The sequence below is a fragment of the Tilletiopsis washingtonensis genome (genome assembly GCF_003144115.1).
Source record: "Tilletiopsis washingtonensis strain MCA 4186 unplaced genomic scaffold FA09scaffold_32, whole genome shotgun sequence".
NCBI classification, from domain to species: Eukaryota; Fungi; Basidiomycota; class Exobasidiomycetes; order Entylomatales; genus Tilletiopsis; species Tilletiopsis washingtonensis.
Genome location: NW_020312029.1, coordinates 1 through 12780, shown reverse-complemented (window position 1 = coordinate 12780; position 12780 = coordinate 1). Strand labels below are relative to the sequence as shown.

Sequence of the window (12780 nt, the reverse complement as noted above, 5' to 3'; positions counted from 1 at the left end):
ACGTCATTTGGCATGGCACCGCCTACTCGGGCCCGACTTCCGCGCTGTCGGTGCTTAGCGGGAGGCACGCGTTTAGCGCCGCGCCAGTTTGGCCGAGGGCGCAGCGTGGAGCTTGATGCGCGATACCGGCGGCCGTGAGAAGCCCGAGGTTGAGCTTGAGCGTCCGAGCGAGATTTGCAGTGCCGACCGGTCAGCTTCACAGTCCTGAGCGCAGCACCAGCAGCACGGCGGACCGGTGTGTCGGACAGCATGTGCCGCTGCCCGTAGCACGTTGCACGGTCACGGACGCGACACAACGTGCTTCCCTCGCAATCACTTCCACCAGCGCCTGGACGCCCTACGTGCGGCAGCCCTTCGGAACCTGGCCGTACAAGCTTTGCCTACCACGCCCATGATCGCACGAACTTCCTCTTTGCAAGCCTGGCGTTGTGCAGCGCGCAGTCGGCCCATGCTTTCGCCGCCGCGCGGAACGGCACGGCGGGCCGTTTCGGGCGCGCCGGCAAAGCAGCAGCTGGGGTCGATCGTGCGGGAGATGCAGCGCATCGCAGACGACCTCGACAGCAGGTGAGCAGCAGCTGGGTCTGCATGAACGGCGGATGTGCTCAACACGCCACACCAGGGCTGCCGACACCAGCAAGCCAGTCCTCGACGACTTTGCGGCGCTCGAGCGCCTCTCCTCCAGCATCCTGCGTGCGCTGAACCCCGCCCAGTATCTGGTCACTCGCGCCGGTGCGTCGAATGCTAGCCAAGGGTACGCCTCAGAACGCTGCTGAGCTGCCGTGCAGAGTCACACTGCCAGGCGCGCGCGCTGCACGCAGCCAACAGCTGGGGCCTGGCCGATCTTGTCGGAGAGGAGACTGTTACAGCGCACGAGCTGGCAGAGCGTGCCAAAGTGCGGCCGGCCTACCTCAGTGGGTGATAGCTGGCTTCAGGAGCGATTTTGAGCTGATCGTCTCGCCGGCAGAGGTGGCACTTCGCGTTGTGCTGCAGCAGGGCATCTTCGAGGAAGTCGGCGAGTTCGGGTCGCTCGAGGTGCGCAACAACGTGCTGTCCAACTTCCTGCGGTCAGACCGGCCCGGCAGCCTGCAGCAGGGCATTGCGTTCATGTGCGATGCATCCGGCCCCATGTCCTACGACGCAGGCTGACACTATGGCTCCCAGCGGAGACGACGGCATGCGTGCCGCGGAGAGCCTGCCGGCGGCTGCTGGCGCCGGCGAGAAGCGCACGGCCTACCAGGTTGCCTACGACACGGACCTCGACTACTTTGCGCATGTGGCACTGCCCGAGAACCAGATGCGCGAGAAGCGCATGGGCCAGGCAATGCGCGAGCTGCACAGCGCCTTTCCGGACTCGTTCGCCACGGGTGCGTCCCGCTGTGGCTACGCCGATCTTGGCTAATCGCTGTGCTGCAGAATTCGACTGGGGTGCGCTCGGCCGCGGACCTCTAGTGGATGTCGGCGGCGGCCAGGGTGCCACGCCCCGCCTGCTCGGCTCCCTCTATCCAGACCTGCAGTTTGTCCTGTTCGACCGGCCTACGACCGTCGAGCAGTCAGCACAAGTGAGCGCACAGCCAGATGTGAGGCTTTGCAGCGCTGATACCGCGCCAGGCACTCTTCGCATCGCCGCTGAAGGGCCGGGTGTCGTTCGTGGGCGGCGACTTCTTCGCTCCCGGCTCGGTGCCGGCTGGGCATCAGCACTACCTGGTGAGTGCGCTCACGCCACACTTGCTGCGCCTCTGACTCGAGCATGCCGCAGCTGCGCAACGTGCTCCACGACTGGGACGACGACGAGGTCGTGGCGATTCTGCGCAACGTTCGCGAGGCTATGCTGGCGCCCGGCGGCGCCAGCTCGCCCACGCTCCTCATCGGCGACCTCGTGGTGACGCCGCACAGCTCCGAGTTTCTGCAGTCGACGTCGATACAGGTGCTCTCGCTGGGCGGAGGCATGGAGCGCACCGTGATGGAGTACCGCGCGCTGCTCGAGCGCGCAGGCTTCCGGCTGGAGCGTGTCGAGCACCTCGGCTCGCTCGAGACGGTGCTGGTGGCCCGGCCAGCCGAGTAAGGACTTGGTGCTTCAAGCGATAGCATACAGTGACATTTGGCGTGACGTGACTGAGCGGCGGGCTACAGGTTCAGCGGCTCCGGCGAGTACTTCCAGTAGCCGGCGTGCCGATAGGACAGCGCCGGGATGAGCACGCGGTACATCAGCCAGCCTGAGGATGCCGTCAGCTGAGACCTCGGGCGACGTGCTGGGAGCTGCTCACCCATATTCGACCAGTACTTGTGAGCCGGAGGCTAGCCGCGAGAGGCTCAGCACAGTGCATCAGCCACGCCTCGCGCCGACTTACAGTGTGGCTCATCATGAAGACCGGCGCGACGAAGGGGTCGCCTTTCTTCGCCTCGGCCTCGAGCTGAGCAATGCACGCCTTGAGCTCGTCGCTCGACACCTGCGGCGATAGACGCTCGCGGGTCAGGTGCGCCACTTCCTCCTCGAGGTGCTGCCTGAAGTTGGGCGCGAGCTCGGCCAGTAGCGACGCGAGCTCATCGGCGCTGTACGATGACGGATTCGCGCGCCACTCCGTCGTGCGTATGGAGAGCGCCTCGAGATCTGCGTGCAGCTTCTCGTGCTGTTCTAGCTCCGTCTGTCAAAGGGCAGGTCAGCTTGGGATCTCGATGCGCAGCAGCGGTGCTTACATGCACGCCGAGGCCCTTGCGCTCCAGCAGAGGAAAGAGCACCTGGCAACATCAGGTCAGCCCCTGCGCAGCGCGCCGCTTGCAGGCTGCCCACCTTCTCCTCAATGCTGTGGTGGTGATGCACGCATGCAGCCCATGCGTCGACGTAGCCCAGCCAATTGGCGACTGCAACGAAGCCGTGGCGTCAGTAGGGCCTCGGGCGGCACACCGGCAGCACGCACGGTCACAACTGTGGTCGTCGCGGACCTGCTGCTCGACGCTGTCGAGGCCCTTAAGGAGCGTCTCGTGCGCACGGATCATGAGGAAGCGGATCTGAAAGTAGCCGTCGCCTGCGCGCGGGGCTCAGCGAGGCGCCGCAGATGCGAAGAACGCTGCTGACCTTCGGCGTACTCCTGCGAGACTGTTGTGGCCATGGCGAGCGGGATCTGGCGGTGGTGGTCGGGACGATGGCGGGCATGCGGGCGGCACGTGCAACAGAGGTGGAGGCAGCAGCAGCATCCAGTCCGCTGCGTGCTATTATCGGCCCCATGTGCTGGCTCGGCGCACGGCCCGCATGGCGACTCTTCATGCGTGCTGTTGCGCTAGCTTGGAGCCGGCCCCACCCTCTCTCGACTCACCATTCATCCCCGATGCATGACGGCCCGACGCAGCTTGACGCGCGGGTGCAGCTGGGCGCACGAGGTCGGCCGCCGGGCCGGTCGCAGCCGCGCGCGCCGCCGCTGTGCCCGATGCGCGCTAATTCGCGATTCCGCACCTCGGCGATTCATGAGCTGCGCCCACGCCGCACGTTCAGCCGCAAGTGCGTGCTGCGGCACGACAGATGCACGATTGCCTCACCCGGCGGAAGCGCCAGCACCCAGCGTGCAGTCAGGTGCCGCCGGCGTGCCAAGGTTAAGCTCCATGCCTTTCACCAGCCGGCGCTGTTCTGTCCCTGCGAAGGCTGCGGGTGGGGAGCGCAGCGCCCCAGTGGCAGTGGTCCAGCGGCTCGGAATGCAGCATCTCGGGCGGGGCACAGCACTGGAAGCTTGACCGGAGTGGCCAGCACGACCGCAGTGCTGCCAGCCTGCTGTCAGTGGGGCAAGTCGAGACACGTATCGCAGGCAGGACATCGGCCATGTCATGGCATCGTGCGACAAGCTCGAGCAGCGTGCGCTAGAGGGGCGTGGTGCAGCACACGTGCCTCGGCGGCCGCTCGCTACTCGGCAGATGTGGACTGCGCCTGCAGCGGCTCAGCAGTCTCCGCCCATGCAGCGTGTGCTGTGCAAGTGAACCGACTGCAGTAGGCGTGCAGGGATGGTGCCCGTCTTGCTGGGACGGCGACAGGCCGATTAGCGCGCGGAGTCGGGATTGACCGCGCTGCGCCGCCCTCCCCGTCTTCCCACACTCGGAGCGGCGCAAGCCAGCGGTAGCATGCCGAGGAGACCTGAACGCTGTTCTGTGGGCCTCGCCATGGCACGTTCTTGCAAGTCGCCGAGCCGGCGGGGGGCTGCGTCGCCTCGTTGGCGTGATGCGTCGCTCCGCCATCCGATGCACCTGGGCACACGCAAAGTACCGCCCTTCATGTACAGCGCTCGGGTCAGCCCGCCCGCCGAGCCGGCTTCGTGCCACTGCCGCCTCAAAAGGCAACGGGCCAGACGCACCCGGGGGTCGCTCCCACCTCGACTCCCACCCTGCAGCGACCGCTCCTGCCCCTCGCCGCGCAGCTTGACCCTCGTGATACCGGATCCGCGCGCCTGACAGCACAATGGCTTCCATTCCCGTGCCGCCAGGCTTCACGGTCGACTCCTTCCTCGAAGCGCAAGAGCTGGCCAGTACGTCGCCACGAGTGCTGCCGACCGCCCTTGCTGACCTCTTGCGGCGCCAGCCAACCTGCGCATCGTGGCGGGCGTCATCTTTGCGCTCTTCGTGTGGGACCACATCCTCTTGATCCCGTGCGTCGCCATCGTGCGCTTGGGGTAGCAAAGCGGCTGACGCCTCGCTTCCCTCGCACAGCGCTGAGTTCCGCCTGTACCGCCACCTCGACCGCAAGTCGCTGCGGTCGCCTCCGTTCTGGTGGTGAGCAGCCTGAGGCCGATCGCGACATTGCTGTGCTGACGGCGCGCCAGCTTCGTCGTGCTGCGCTACTCGCCGTACCTGGCGAGCATCAGCAGCGTCATCTTTGCCTCGTTCAACATCAGCAACTGCCAGGCGGCGGCGAGCGTCTCCTTCACCGGTGTGCTGCTGATGCAAGTCGCCTCGGGCGGCATCTTCCTGGCGCGCGTGCTGGCGCTGCTGCACAAGCCCGGCGAGCGCCTTCTGACGAGGAAGCCGAGTGTGAGTGGGGTGCACTGCGGCAGTCCGAGCATAGTACTCACCCTTCTCGCAGAGCAACACACTGCTCTGCAACCTGCTCATTTTCCTCTACGTCCTCAACATTGGCGCCTGGATCGCCGTGCTGCCCGGCTACGGCTTTACCACGGGCCCGCCGACGCGCTACGGCTCCAACTGCCTCAACCCGCGGACATACAGCTGGTCGGCGCTGAGCTACGGCACGGCCACGGCGTTTGACACGCTCGTGCTCATCTGCACGATTGCCACACACCGCCGCAGCGGCTCGGCGGCACGCCGCTCGAGCATCATGACGTGCATCTTCCGCGACGGCATCCTCTACTTCCTCTTCGTCACCGTCGCCAACATCATCGCGCTCGGCATGAATCTGACGCCCGCAAGCCTCTCGTACTACCGCTCGTTTGCGACGCCGTTCTCCTCCTTTGCCGTCGTCGTAGGTGGCGAGCGCGTCTTCCTGAACCTCCGCCTCATGGGCATCGACCACCGCAAGCGCGCGCAGGCATCGGCGGGCGACAGCAGGACTGAGCACGGCGAGGCGCCGAGCAAGCGCGCGAGCGCAGCCTTTGCGCACCGCGCCCCGGCCACCTCGCTGCACGTCATTGAGGAGGCGGCGAGTCTGAACAGCTACCTCAGCCCGCTACAGCGCACCAGCTCGGCGGCGACGAAGGTCGGCACCGCGCCCTTTGCGCACATCGCCACGCCGATGAGCGAGAAGCATGACGCATCCACGAGCAGCCCCTCGCTGTCCGTCGAGGAGGTGGTCGACGTGTCGCTCGACTCGCCGTCGAGGCCAGAGCCGGCGCTGCACCGCTTCTCTCCGCGCCCGTCGAGCGGCAGCACACTGGGGCCGGAGCCGGAGCCGAGCAGTGCAGTTCCGCGCCGCGACGTCACGTTCGAGGTGACGAGCCCACGACTGGAAGAGGGTCGGCCCGGCGCGTTCATGTGACGTCGAGATCGAGGCCCCTGCATCATCACCTGCTCGATATAATGCCATGTATCATTACCGTCGCGTGTGGTCTGCGGAGTAGTGCCCTGGCGCGGCGCCGGGCTCGACCGAGGTCGCGTTCGCTGGCGCGAGCAGCAACGGCAGGGCCGCCGGTGGTGCAGTTGCAGGCTGGCACTGCGATGCGCACCGCGGAGAGTGTGTGAAGCGCCGTGCTGTGCGGCGCCCGGGTCCCGACGTCAGGTGAGAGGTGGTGGTGGTGGTGAGGAGCAAGGTCTGCTGTGCCGCCTTCGCGGCGGCGGCGTGTGGCGGCCGAAATCTCGATTCGCGACCCGATTTGCGCACGGACCCTTGCCCCCGCGTCCTGTCTTCGCAACCTAGAGCCCTGAGAAAGGCAGCACACCTGCCCCAGCGCTTGACCTCCTCATGCTGAACAACGCCAGTCTTAAAAGACGGCTGCAAGATGATTGTGTACCGCTGTGCAAGCTTCACCTCGCCAGCTTGTCCGCGGCCTGCTGTTGCCCCGCACTCGGGCGTAGCGTGTGGGACGCGGCTCGCATGCACGCACATGCCGCCCCCGGTGCCGGTGCGGCGCGCCTCTTGCCTCCCGACAACCACCCTGGCCCAGCATGTCGTCTGCGCCCTTCAACTTTGCCGCGCTGCCCGCAACGTTTGCCGAGCTGCCGCCTGTCGAGGGCATGCCGCAGGGCTGCGCCTGGTGCGCCGCTGGCGTGCCGCACAGCAGCCGCGCCAGCTGACGCGGGCACGCTCAGGGGTCTCTTCGACAAGGACGGCGTCAAGGACGAGCTCGGCAGTGAGCGGTCGTCGCATTCCAAATGCGTACATGCGAGCTGACCAGTCGGCCTCTGCAGCGCTCAACTACCTGACGGCAGACAACTGCCGGCGCGTCGTGGCGGCAGAGTGCCAGACGGGCGAGCGCACGCAGCTCGACTGGTCGCTCGACAACATGGTGCGCGGCAAGCCAACGGCTGCTGCTGACAATAGCTGACGGCCGCACACCCAGAACTTTCCTGGCTTTGGGCGCAAGGGCCTCGAGCACAAGCTGGTCGACCTCAAGCCGCTGGGCTTCGGTAGGTCGACGTAGCGAGCATCGGAGGCTGACACCGCGCTGAGCCTGCTGCGGCCACTTCTGTCCTGCAGTCGCGACCGATGGTGAGTGCTGCTGTCAGGGCTTCGCTCGCTGCTCCAATCGCTGACACTGAGTGCAGACGAGGTCAGCTTCAACACGCAGGCTGGTGAGCGACGCCTAGGTGCCGCCTCCGCCTCCGTCCTGCTCACGCTGCGCTGCAGGCTCGCAGTGGGACAGCTTCAGGTGCGCTGCGTGGGCGCGGCAGAAGATGACGGAGGCTGACACTCGCTGTCGCAGACACGTGGCGCACCAGGCGAGTGAAGCGGGCGTGCAGGACGTGCTCGTCTGACTGCCCTCGCAGAGCACGGGCCACTACTACAACGGCCTCAAGCACGACGAGCTGCACAGCGGCACCCTTCGCAACGGCATCCACAAGTGTGAGGCTTCGCGGCACAGCAGTCGAGGCCGATGAGCTGACGCAAGCTCGTCGCTGCAGGGGTGCAGGCGGGTGGCATTGCCGGCCGCGGCGTGCTCGTCGACTGGCTGAGCTGGTGGGAGGCAAACCATGACGGCGCCGCGCCGGCACCGAACGCATCGACCGACGTGCCGCTCGCCGAGATCAAGGCGACGCTCGAGGCGCAGGGCACGGAGCTGCAGCCTGGCGACCTGCTGCTCATCCGCACGGGTGCGTTGCTGTGCTGTCGACTGCTGCACTGCTGACACCGCTCGCGCAGGCTTTGTGAGGTGGCACGAGGCTGCCGACGACGAGGCGAAGCGCGCGCACCAGAAGTCGAGCGAGGCGATCGGCCTCGAGCAGAGCCAGGAGGTGCTCGACTGGCTCTGGGTCAACAAGTTCAGGTGCGCTGCCAGTACACACCCCCCGACCGCCGAGCTCAGCACCGCGCGCCTCCCCGCAGCGCCGTGGCGTGCGACACCGTCGCGTTTGAGAATTGGCCGCCCCGCAGTGCGTCGCGGCGCGCGCTGCGTGCAACCCAGATCTCGGCTCACTCACCTCGCGCAGAGTCTGTCATGCTTCACGAGTGGCTGCTATCGCTGTGGGTGCGTCTAGCCTTGGCCAACCGCACATCGCAACGACCGCTGACCGCCTACGCGCACCAGGGCACGCCCATCGGTGCGTCTGGGCGCGCCGCGCGCCGCTCGCGCCTTCCTCCTCGCGCCTGCTTCTGCGCGCTGACGCGCTGCGCACGCCGCACAGGCGAGCTATGGAACCTTGAGGGCCTCAGCGAGCTGTGCAAGAAGCACAAGCGCTACTCCTTCTTCCTCACCTCTGCGCCGCTCCACGGTGCGTGCCTACAGCACACCACCTGCGCAGCACTAGCTCATCTCGAGCCTTGTCGCTCGCGCAGTGCCCGGCGGCGTGGGCTCGCCGCCCAACGCCATCGCCGTCTTCTGAGCGGCGGAGGGCTGTCAGACAGAGCGGAATCGAATGCACATGAGCTCTTCTTCTCGCTGCGCGTGCCGATCAAGTCGCGCTCGACGAGCTCGCTGCGCTGAGGCCGCGCCCAGCGGCCAGTCATGCAAGAGAGCTACGCGCGCTCGCACGGCGACGTCCCGGGCCGTCAGGTCACGCAGATGCGGCGCATATGCGTTGATGCTGCAGGAATCGCTGCGCGTTCTACATCTGCGCTGTGCGTTCTATGGCTGCGCTGTGCTCTGGCAGCGTGACGTGGTGTGGCTCGTCCGTGCCCTGGGCCACTCCGAGGACAGGGTAGCACTGCCGCGTGCCGTGCCTGCGCCTGGCGCGTCTACCGAGGCCGTACGCGTCGCTGTAGTGTGTCGGAGGCGCCTCGCGGCATCACCAATAGTCGCAAGGCGGTTCTCGTGCAGTAATTGCAAGCGCGCGCGTCCGTCTGTGTGCGCTGGATTGATGCGGCGCGCCGCGCGCACAATTTTCATCGGAACACCGGCACTGCCGCCGCGTGCGAGCTCTTGCAGGTCTGGCCAGTGCTGCTGGCAGCACCATCGGCCGCTTCGTGTTGCGACATGATGCGGCGCGTGCCAGTTTGGAGACACATAGCCCGAGCTGGTCGGGTAGCGCTGCGCCCCTGTGCGGAGGCGTGAGCGCGGCCTCCTCGGGGTCGAAGCGGCGCATCGGGTGCCAAGCGCGTGTGATGGCGAGCTCGCGCCCGCTCAGACGTGTCCGAGTGTCCAACACGACCAGCTACTTGGCGCGCTGAAGGCGGGAGCCCCGCCCACTACCCTCGACGTCTCGACGGACAGCGCGAGTGACTGCGCCTGACGAGCCATGCCAGGCCTTACTCAGCCCCCTCTAGGGAAGCCCAGCTGCCAAGATGCGCGGCGGCGCCACAGCCCTCAGCAGTGCTCGTGTGCTCTTGTAGGCGCGCTGTGAGGTTCGCGCTGCGGCTACGTAGTCCTAGGCGCAAGCAGGGGCCGCAGCGGCGGCCAGGAGCCACGCGGGCCGGTGTGGTAGCCACGCGGCGGAGAGGCAGAGCCGCGGGATGCAGGAGACGCGCCGCGCCGCGTACTTAAGTCAGCCGCGCGCACGGGCCGCTTGTCCGCGTCGTGTTGCCGCGGATGCTTGCTTCTTACTGCGGCGCGCGCCCCTCTGCTCCCGACGACCACCATCCTGCGCAGCTTGTCTCTCAGTTTCAGTCCGCCGCAACCTCCCAGGTACTTTGGCGTCCTCTAGAGCTCTTCATAGCTTGTAAAGAAGCCAACGTGCGCGTGAGCGCCTGCAGCTGCAGTGTACGCGCAGGAAGGCAGCTTTGCACTGCCAGGCGGCCGGCATAGCGCGTGCTGCGCGCCGAGCAGACCGCTCAGCCCAGCGCTGAAGGCTTCCGCCAGAGGTGAGGCAGAGCGTGCGCCAGGGTCTCAATGCGGCAAGAGGGCATGCTTGGGGGGCGAGAGAGCACACTGTGAGTGTGAGCGGGTGTGGCGTGAGTGCAAGAGGGCATGCAGTGCAGGAGGGCCTCGACGCTGTGAGTGTGAGTCCCTTGACGCCGTGAGTGCAAGAGGGTGCCGACGGTACGGGCGCGCGGGGGTCTTGAGGCTGCGGGTGCGGGAGAGTCTTGAGGCTGGAGATGCAAGAGAGTCTTGAAGCTGCGGGTGAGCAATGCTGCGACGCTGTGGTGGTGCGAGCCTCTCAGCGCTGTGAGAGACGCCGCAACTGAGCGTTGCCTCACGACGTTGCACAAAGCCAGGAGTCACTAATCTGCGCCATCTTGTAAGGGACACAGCTGGTGCCTGCTAAGTCGCAGCAGGGCATGCAGTCGGAGAGCAGCGCTGCGCATGTTTGGGACAGAGCTTGGTTCACCGTGTCTGCCAGAGCGGGGGGCTCTCCTTGTGCAGTCTGCAGCATGGGTTGCCAGTCAGCTGTGAGCATTGAGCGCAGGGCGCCCAGGCTGTCGTATTCAGCCGCAACGGGAAGCGGCTAGCCTGCGGGTGCAAGGAGCAGAAGCGTCAGCTAGCTTGCAAGCAGACAGAGGTGTGCGCCGAGCCTGTGTGACGCCAGGGCACGCTCAGCCCGCTGAGTTCTTGGCACGTAGCCCAACAACGGCGCAGGAAGCGACGCCTAGTGCGCGGCATGCCGTTGCAAGAGAGTGAGTTGTGCTTGCTGCTGCTGACGCACGGCAAAGGAGTTGAGCAACACGTGGTGTGGGAGTCGTTGCGCGGACGGCTGGGTGTGAGCAAGGCGTGGGGGAGCTGGCTCAGCGACCAAGGCAATGCGGCTTCAAGCGGCGGTAGGCCATGTGCGGGCCAGCTTGCAGTCAAGATACTGCTGCAAGGCAACAAAGGGCTGCCTTGCTCTTGGCTGTGCCTCTTGCGCTTGCCGGACTGACAGAGGAACAAGACGGGCGCAGCGGCCGTGACAGACCGTTGGGGGCCAGCAGACCAATGCGGAGCAAAGCGCCATGAAGGAGTGCGGTGGAGCAGCGGCGCAATGCAATCAAGCAACGTGACGCGGAGGAGCGGTGTAGCGTGGTGGAGCGGTCAAGTTGCGCGGACAAGGCGCAACGCAGGGTGAGGGAGCAATGCAGAGTGGGAGCAGCCTGCCTCTGGTAAGGCGCAAACAGGAGCAACATGGCAAGCAACGCGGCAGGTTAGAGGAAAGAACGGGCAGGGAGATGCTCTGCCGGGCGCAACGTTGTGCGCGGGTGGAGCAACACGGCAAGCAAGAGGTAGAGTGTTGTAAGCAGGAGGGCTGGAGCGCATCTGCTCATCGGGCGACAAGCGCTTGCGTGCGCTGTCGCCAGCCATCCGTACACTGGCAGCACGCAGCATTGAGCTCTCTCGGGCGTGCATCTCCTACGCCGGCTGCGCAGCAATAAGGTTGGCGGCACTGCTTGGCAACGCTGACCTGCTGCTTCAGAGTCGACGCAAGCTGGCGCGACAGCTCACAGAGCCTTCCAAAGCCAGGATTGTGCACGGCAGTTGCGGCAGTGTGAGATGCCGGCGTTACGAGATCATGGCACCGGCTGTGCTTTGGCGCGAGCCAAACCTCGCGCTGAGGGTGGCCGCCGCCGCTGAGGCTTCAAGATTCCGCTGCGTCAGCGGGATGTTGCTGTGTCTAGCTTGCGTGTACAACAGCTCTGCTGCCTTGCGAACCGAGTGCTGCATCTGCTTGCCGGCGCACTGTCTGCTGCGGTGCAAGAGCCTATTGGCAAGCGATCGCTCTCTTGCCCAGTGCACTGCTTGGCAGCGCAACGGTGCCGTAGCAAGACATGCTCCAGCGCAGGCAGTGGCGCAGAACGCATGTCATGTCCGGCAGACTTGGCGCGCAGCGTTCTCGACGCAAGCTGGCGTAGCTCCAAGATCTGATGGCGGGGAAGGCACGCCGCATCGCTTGGTCTAGCAGCCAGCGTGAGCCTGAGCCGGCTTCATGAAGCTGCGCTGCGCCAGCAGCGACCGTGGGGAGTGCGCCGCCGGCGCGCAGCCTCGGCCATCCGGCGGGCCTGAGTTGCCAGCGCCAACCGCTGCTGCCATCCGTGATCCGGCGCATTTGCGCACACAAACATGCGCCAGCGGCAAGGGCAACTGAGCTACATGACGCTGGACATTTGCGAGAACAGGAGCTCCAGCCACATTGGTGCTGCTGCCTTCGCTCCGCTTGGCGGCCGTAGCGTGTTGCGTGGCAAATTTGCGCCGGAACACAAGCAAGGCTGCGTACTGGGCGCGCCGTTGCGAGCCCTGTGCAGCGACAAGACGCTGATCGTCTCTTAGACTGCGGGAACTGCTTCAATGCGCTTTGGCAGAGATTTTGCCCTCAAAAGCAAAGCGCTCGGTGTGCAGTGGAATGCTAGTGCGGCGGGCATGGGCAGTACTTTAGGCGCGCAACGCAGCAGCGCCGCAACGCTTGCTTGCAGCGCCTAGGCACGCACGCCGCGTGCCTTGACACCGGCGGCGGCACAGCCAAGACGCGCGCGCGCCGCCAGGGCCCACTTGCCCGAGTCCCGCGCCGCGCGCCTCCACGCCGCGTCTGCGCTAAGCACACTGGCGGGATGCCCGCCTGCCGCCTGCGCGGCGGCGCCGGGCGCAGGAGCAGTCTCAGAAAATCCCCCCTTCCCGACGCAGGGAGTTAGGGTTAGGGGTTAGGGGTTAGGGTTAGGGTTAGGGGTAGGGGTTAGGGTTAGGGGTAGGGGTTGGGGTTAGGGTTAGGGTTAGGGTTAGGGTTAGGGTTAGGGTTAGGGTTAGGGTTAGGGTTAGGGTTAGGGTTAGGGTTAGGGTTAGGGTTAGGGTTAGGGTT

General features: G+C 66.1%; 5 protein-coding genes across 5 annotated transcripts; 3 read left to right on the top strand and 2 right to left on the bottom strand.

The window, feature by feature from the left end:
• The first annotated feature begins 424 nt into the window (after window positions 1-424).
• On the top strand, window positions 425-2240 carry FA09DRAFT_197623 (S-adenosyl-L-methionine-dependent methyltransferase). The gene is made up of 7 exons (XM_025739418.1): window positions 425-729; window positions 786-911; window positions 965-1106; window positions 1162-1364; window positions 1414-1559; window positions 1609-1704; window positions 1757-2240. The coding sequence occupies exons 1-7, from the start codon at window positions 597-599 to the stop codon at window positions 2060-2062; spliced, it is 1152 nt and encodes a 383-aa protein (XP_025594726.1). The 5' UTR covers window positions 425-596; the 3' UTR covers window positions 2063-2240.
• On the bottom strand, window positions 2069-3137 carry FA09DRAFT_332956 (hypothetical protein). The gene is made up of 7 exons (XM_025743660.1): window positions 3074-3137; window positions 2916-3023; window positions 2789-2859; window positions 2695-2736; window positions 2349-2642; window positions 2265-2295; window positions 2069-2213 (listed from the first exon to the last, which is right to left on the bottom strand). Exons 1-7 carry the CDS (start codon window positions 3105-3107, stop codon window positions 2125-2127), a joined length of 669 nt encoding a protein of 222 aa, XP_025594725.1. The 5' UTR covers window positions 3108-3137; the 3' UTR covers window positions 2069-2124.
• A 598-nt stretch (window positions 3138-3735) lies between these two features.
• On the bottom strand, window positions 3736-4850 carry FA09DRAFT_197581 (hypothetical protein). The gene has a single exon (XM_025739417.1). The coding sequence runs from the start codon at window positions 4447-4449 to the stop codon at window positions 3847-3849; it is 603 nt and encodes a 200-aa protein (XP_025594724.1). The 5' UTR covers window positions 4450-4850; the 3' UTR covers window positions 3736-3846.
• On the top strand, window positions 4564-5968 carry FA09DRAFT_303076 (hypothetical protein; the record flags this gene model as incomplete). The annotated part of the gene is made up of 4 exons (XM_025740430.1): window positions 4564-4625; window positions 4687-4749; window positions 4800-4953; window positions 5042-5968. Coding segments are annotated over 4 exons (1206 nt in total), but the record flags the coding sequence as incomplete, so codon positions are not given.
• Window positions 5969-6579: 611 nt separating this feature from the next.
• FA09DRAFT_332955 (hypothetical protein) lies at window positions 6580-8513 on the top strand. Its single transcript, XM_025743659.1, has 16 exons — window positions 6580-6683; window positions 6739-6779; window positions 6838-6935; window positions 6990-7056; window positions 7127-7138; window positions 7195-7221; window positions 7277-7298; window positions 7353-7368; window positions 7417-7492; window positions 7552-7740; window positions 7790-7913; window positions 7973-8019; window positions 8077-8114; window positions 8175-8187; window positions 8272-8358; window positions 8423-8513. Exons 1-16 carry the CDS (start codon window positions 6595-6597, stop codon window positions 8467-8469), a joined length of 993 nt encoding a protein of 330 aa, XP_025594722.1. The 5' UTR covers window positions 6580-6594; the 3' UTR covers window positions 8470-8513.
• Window positions 8514-12780: the final 4267 nt, after the last annotated feature.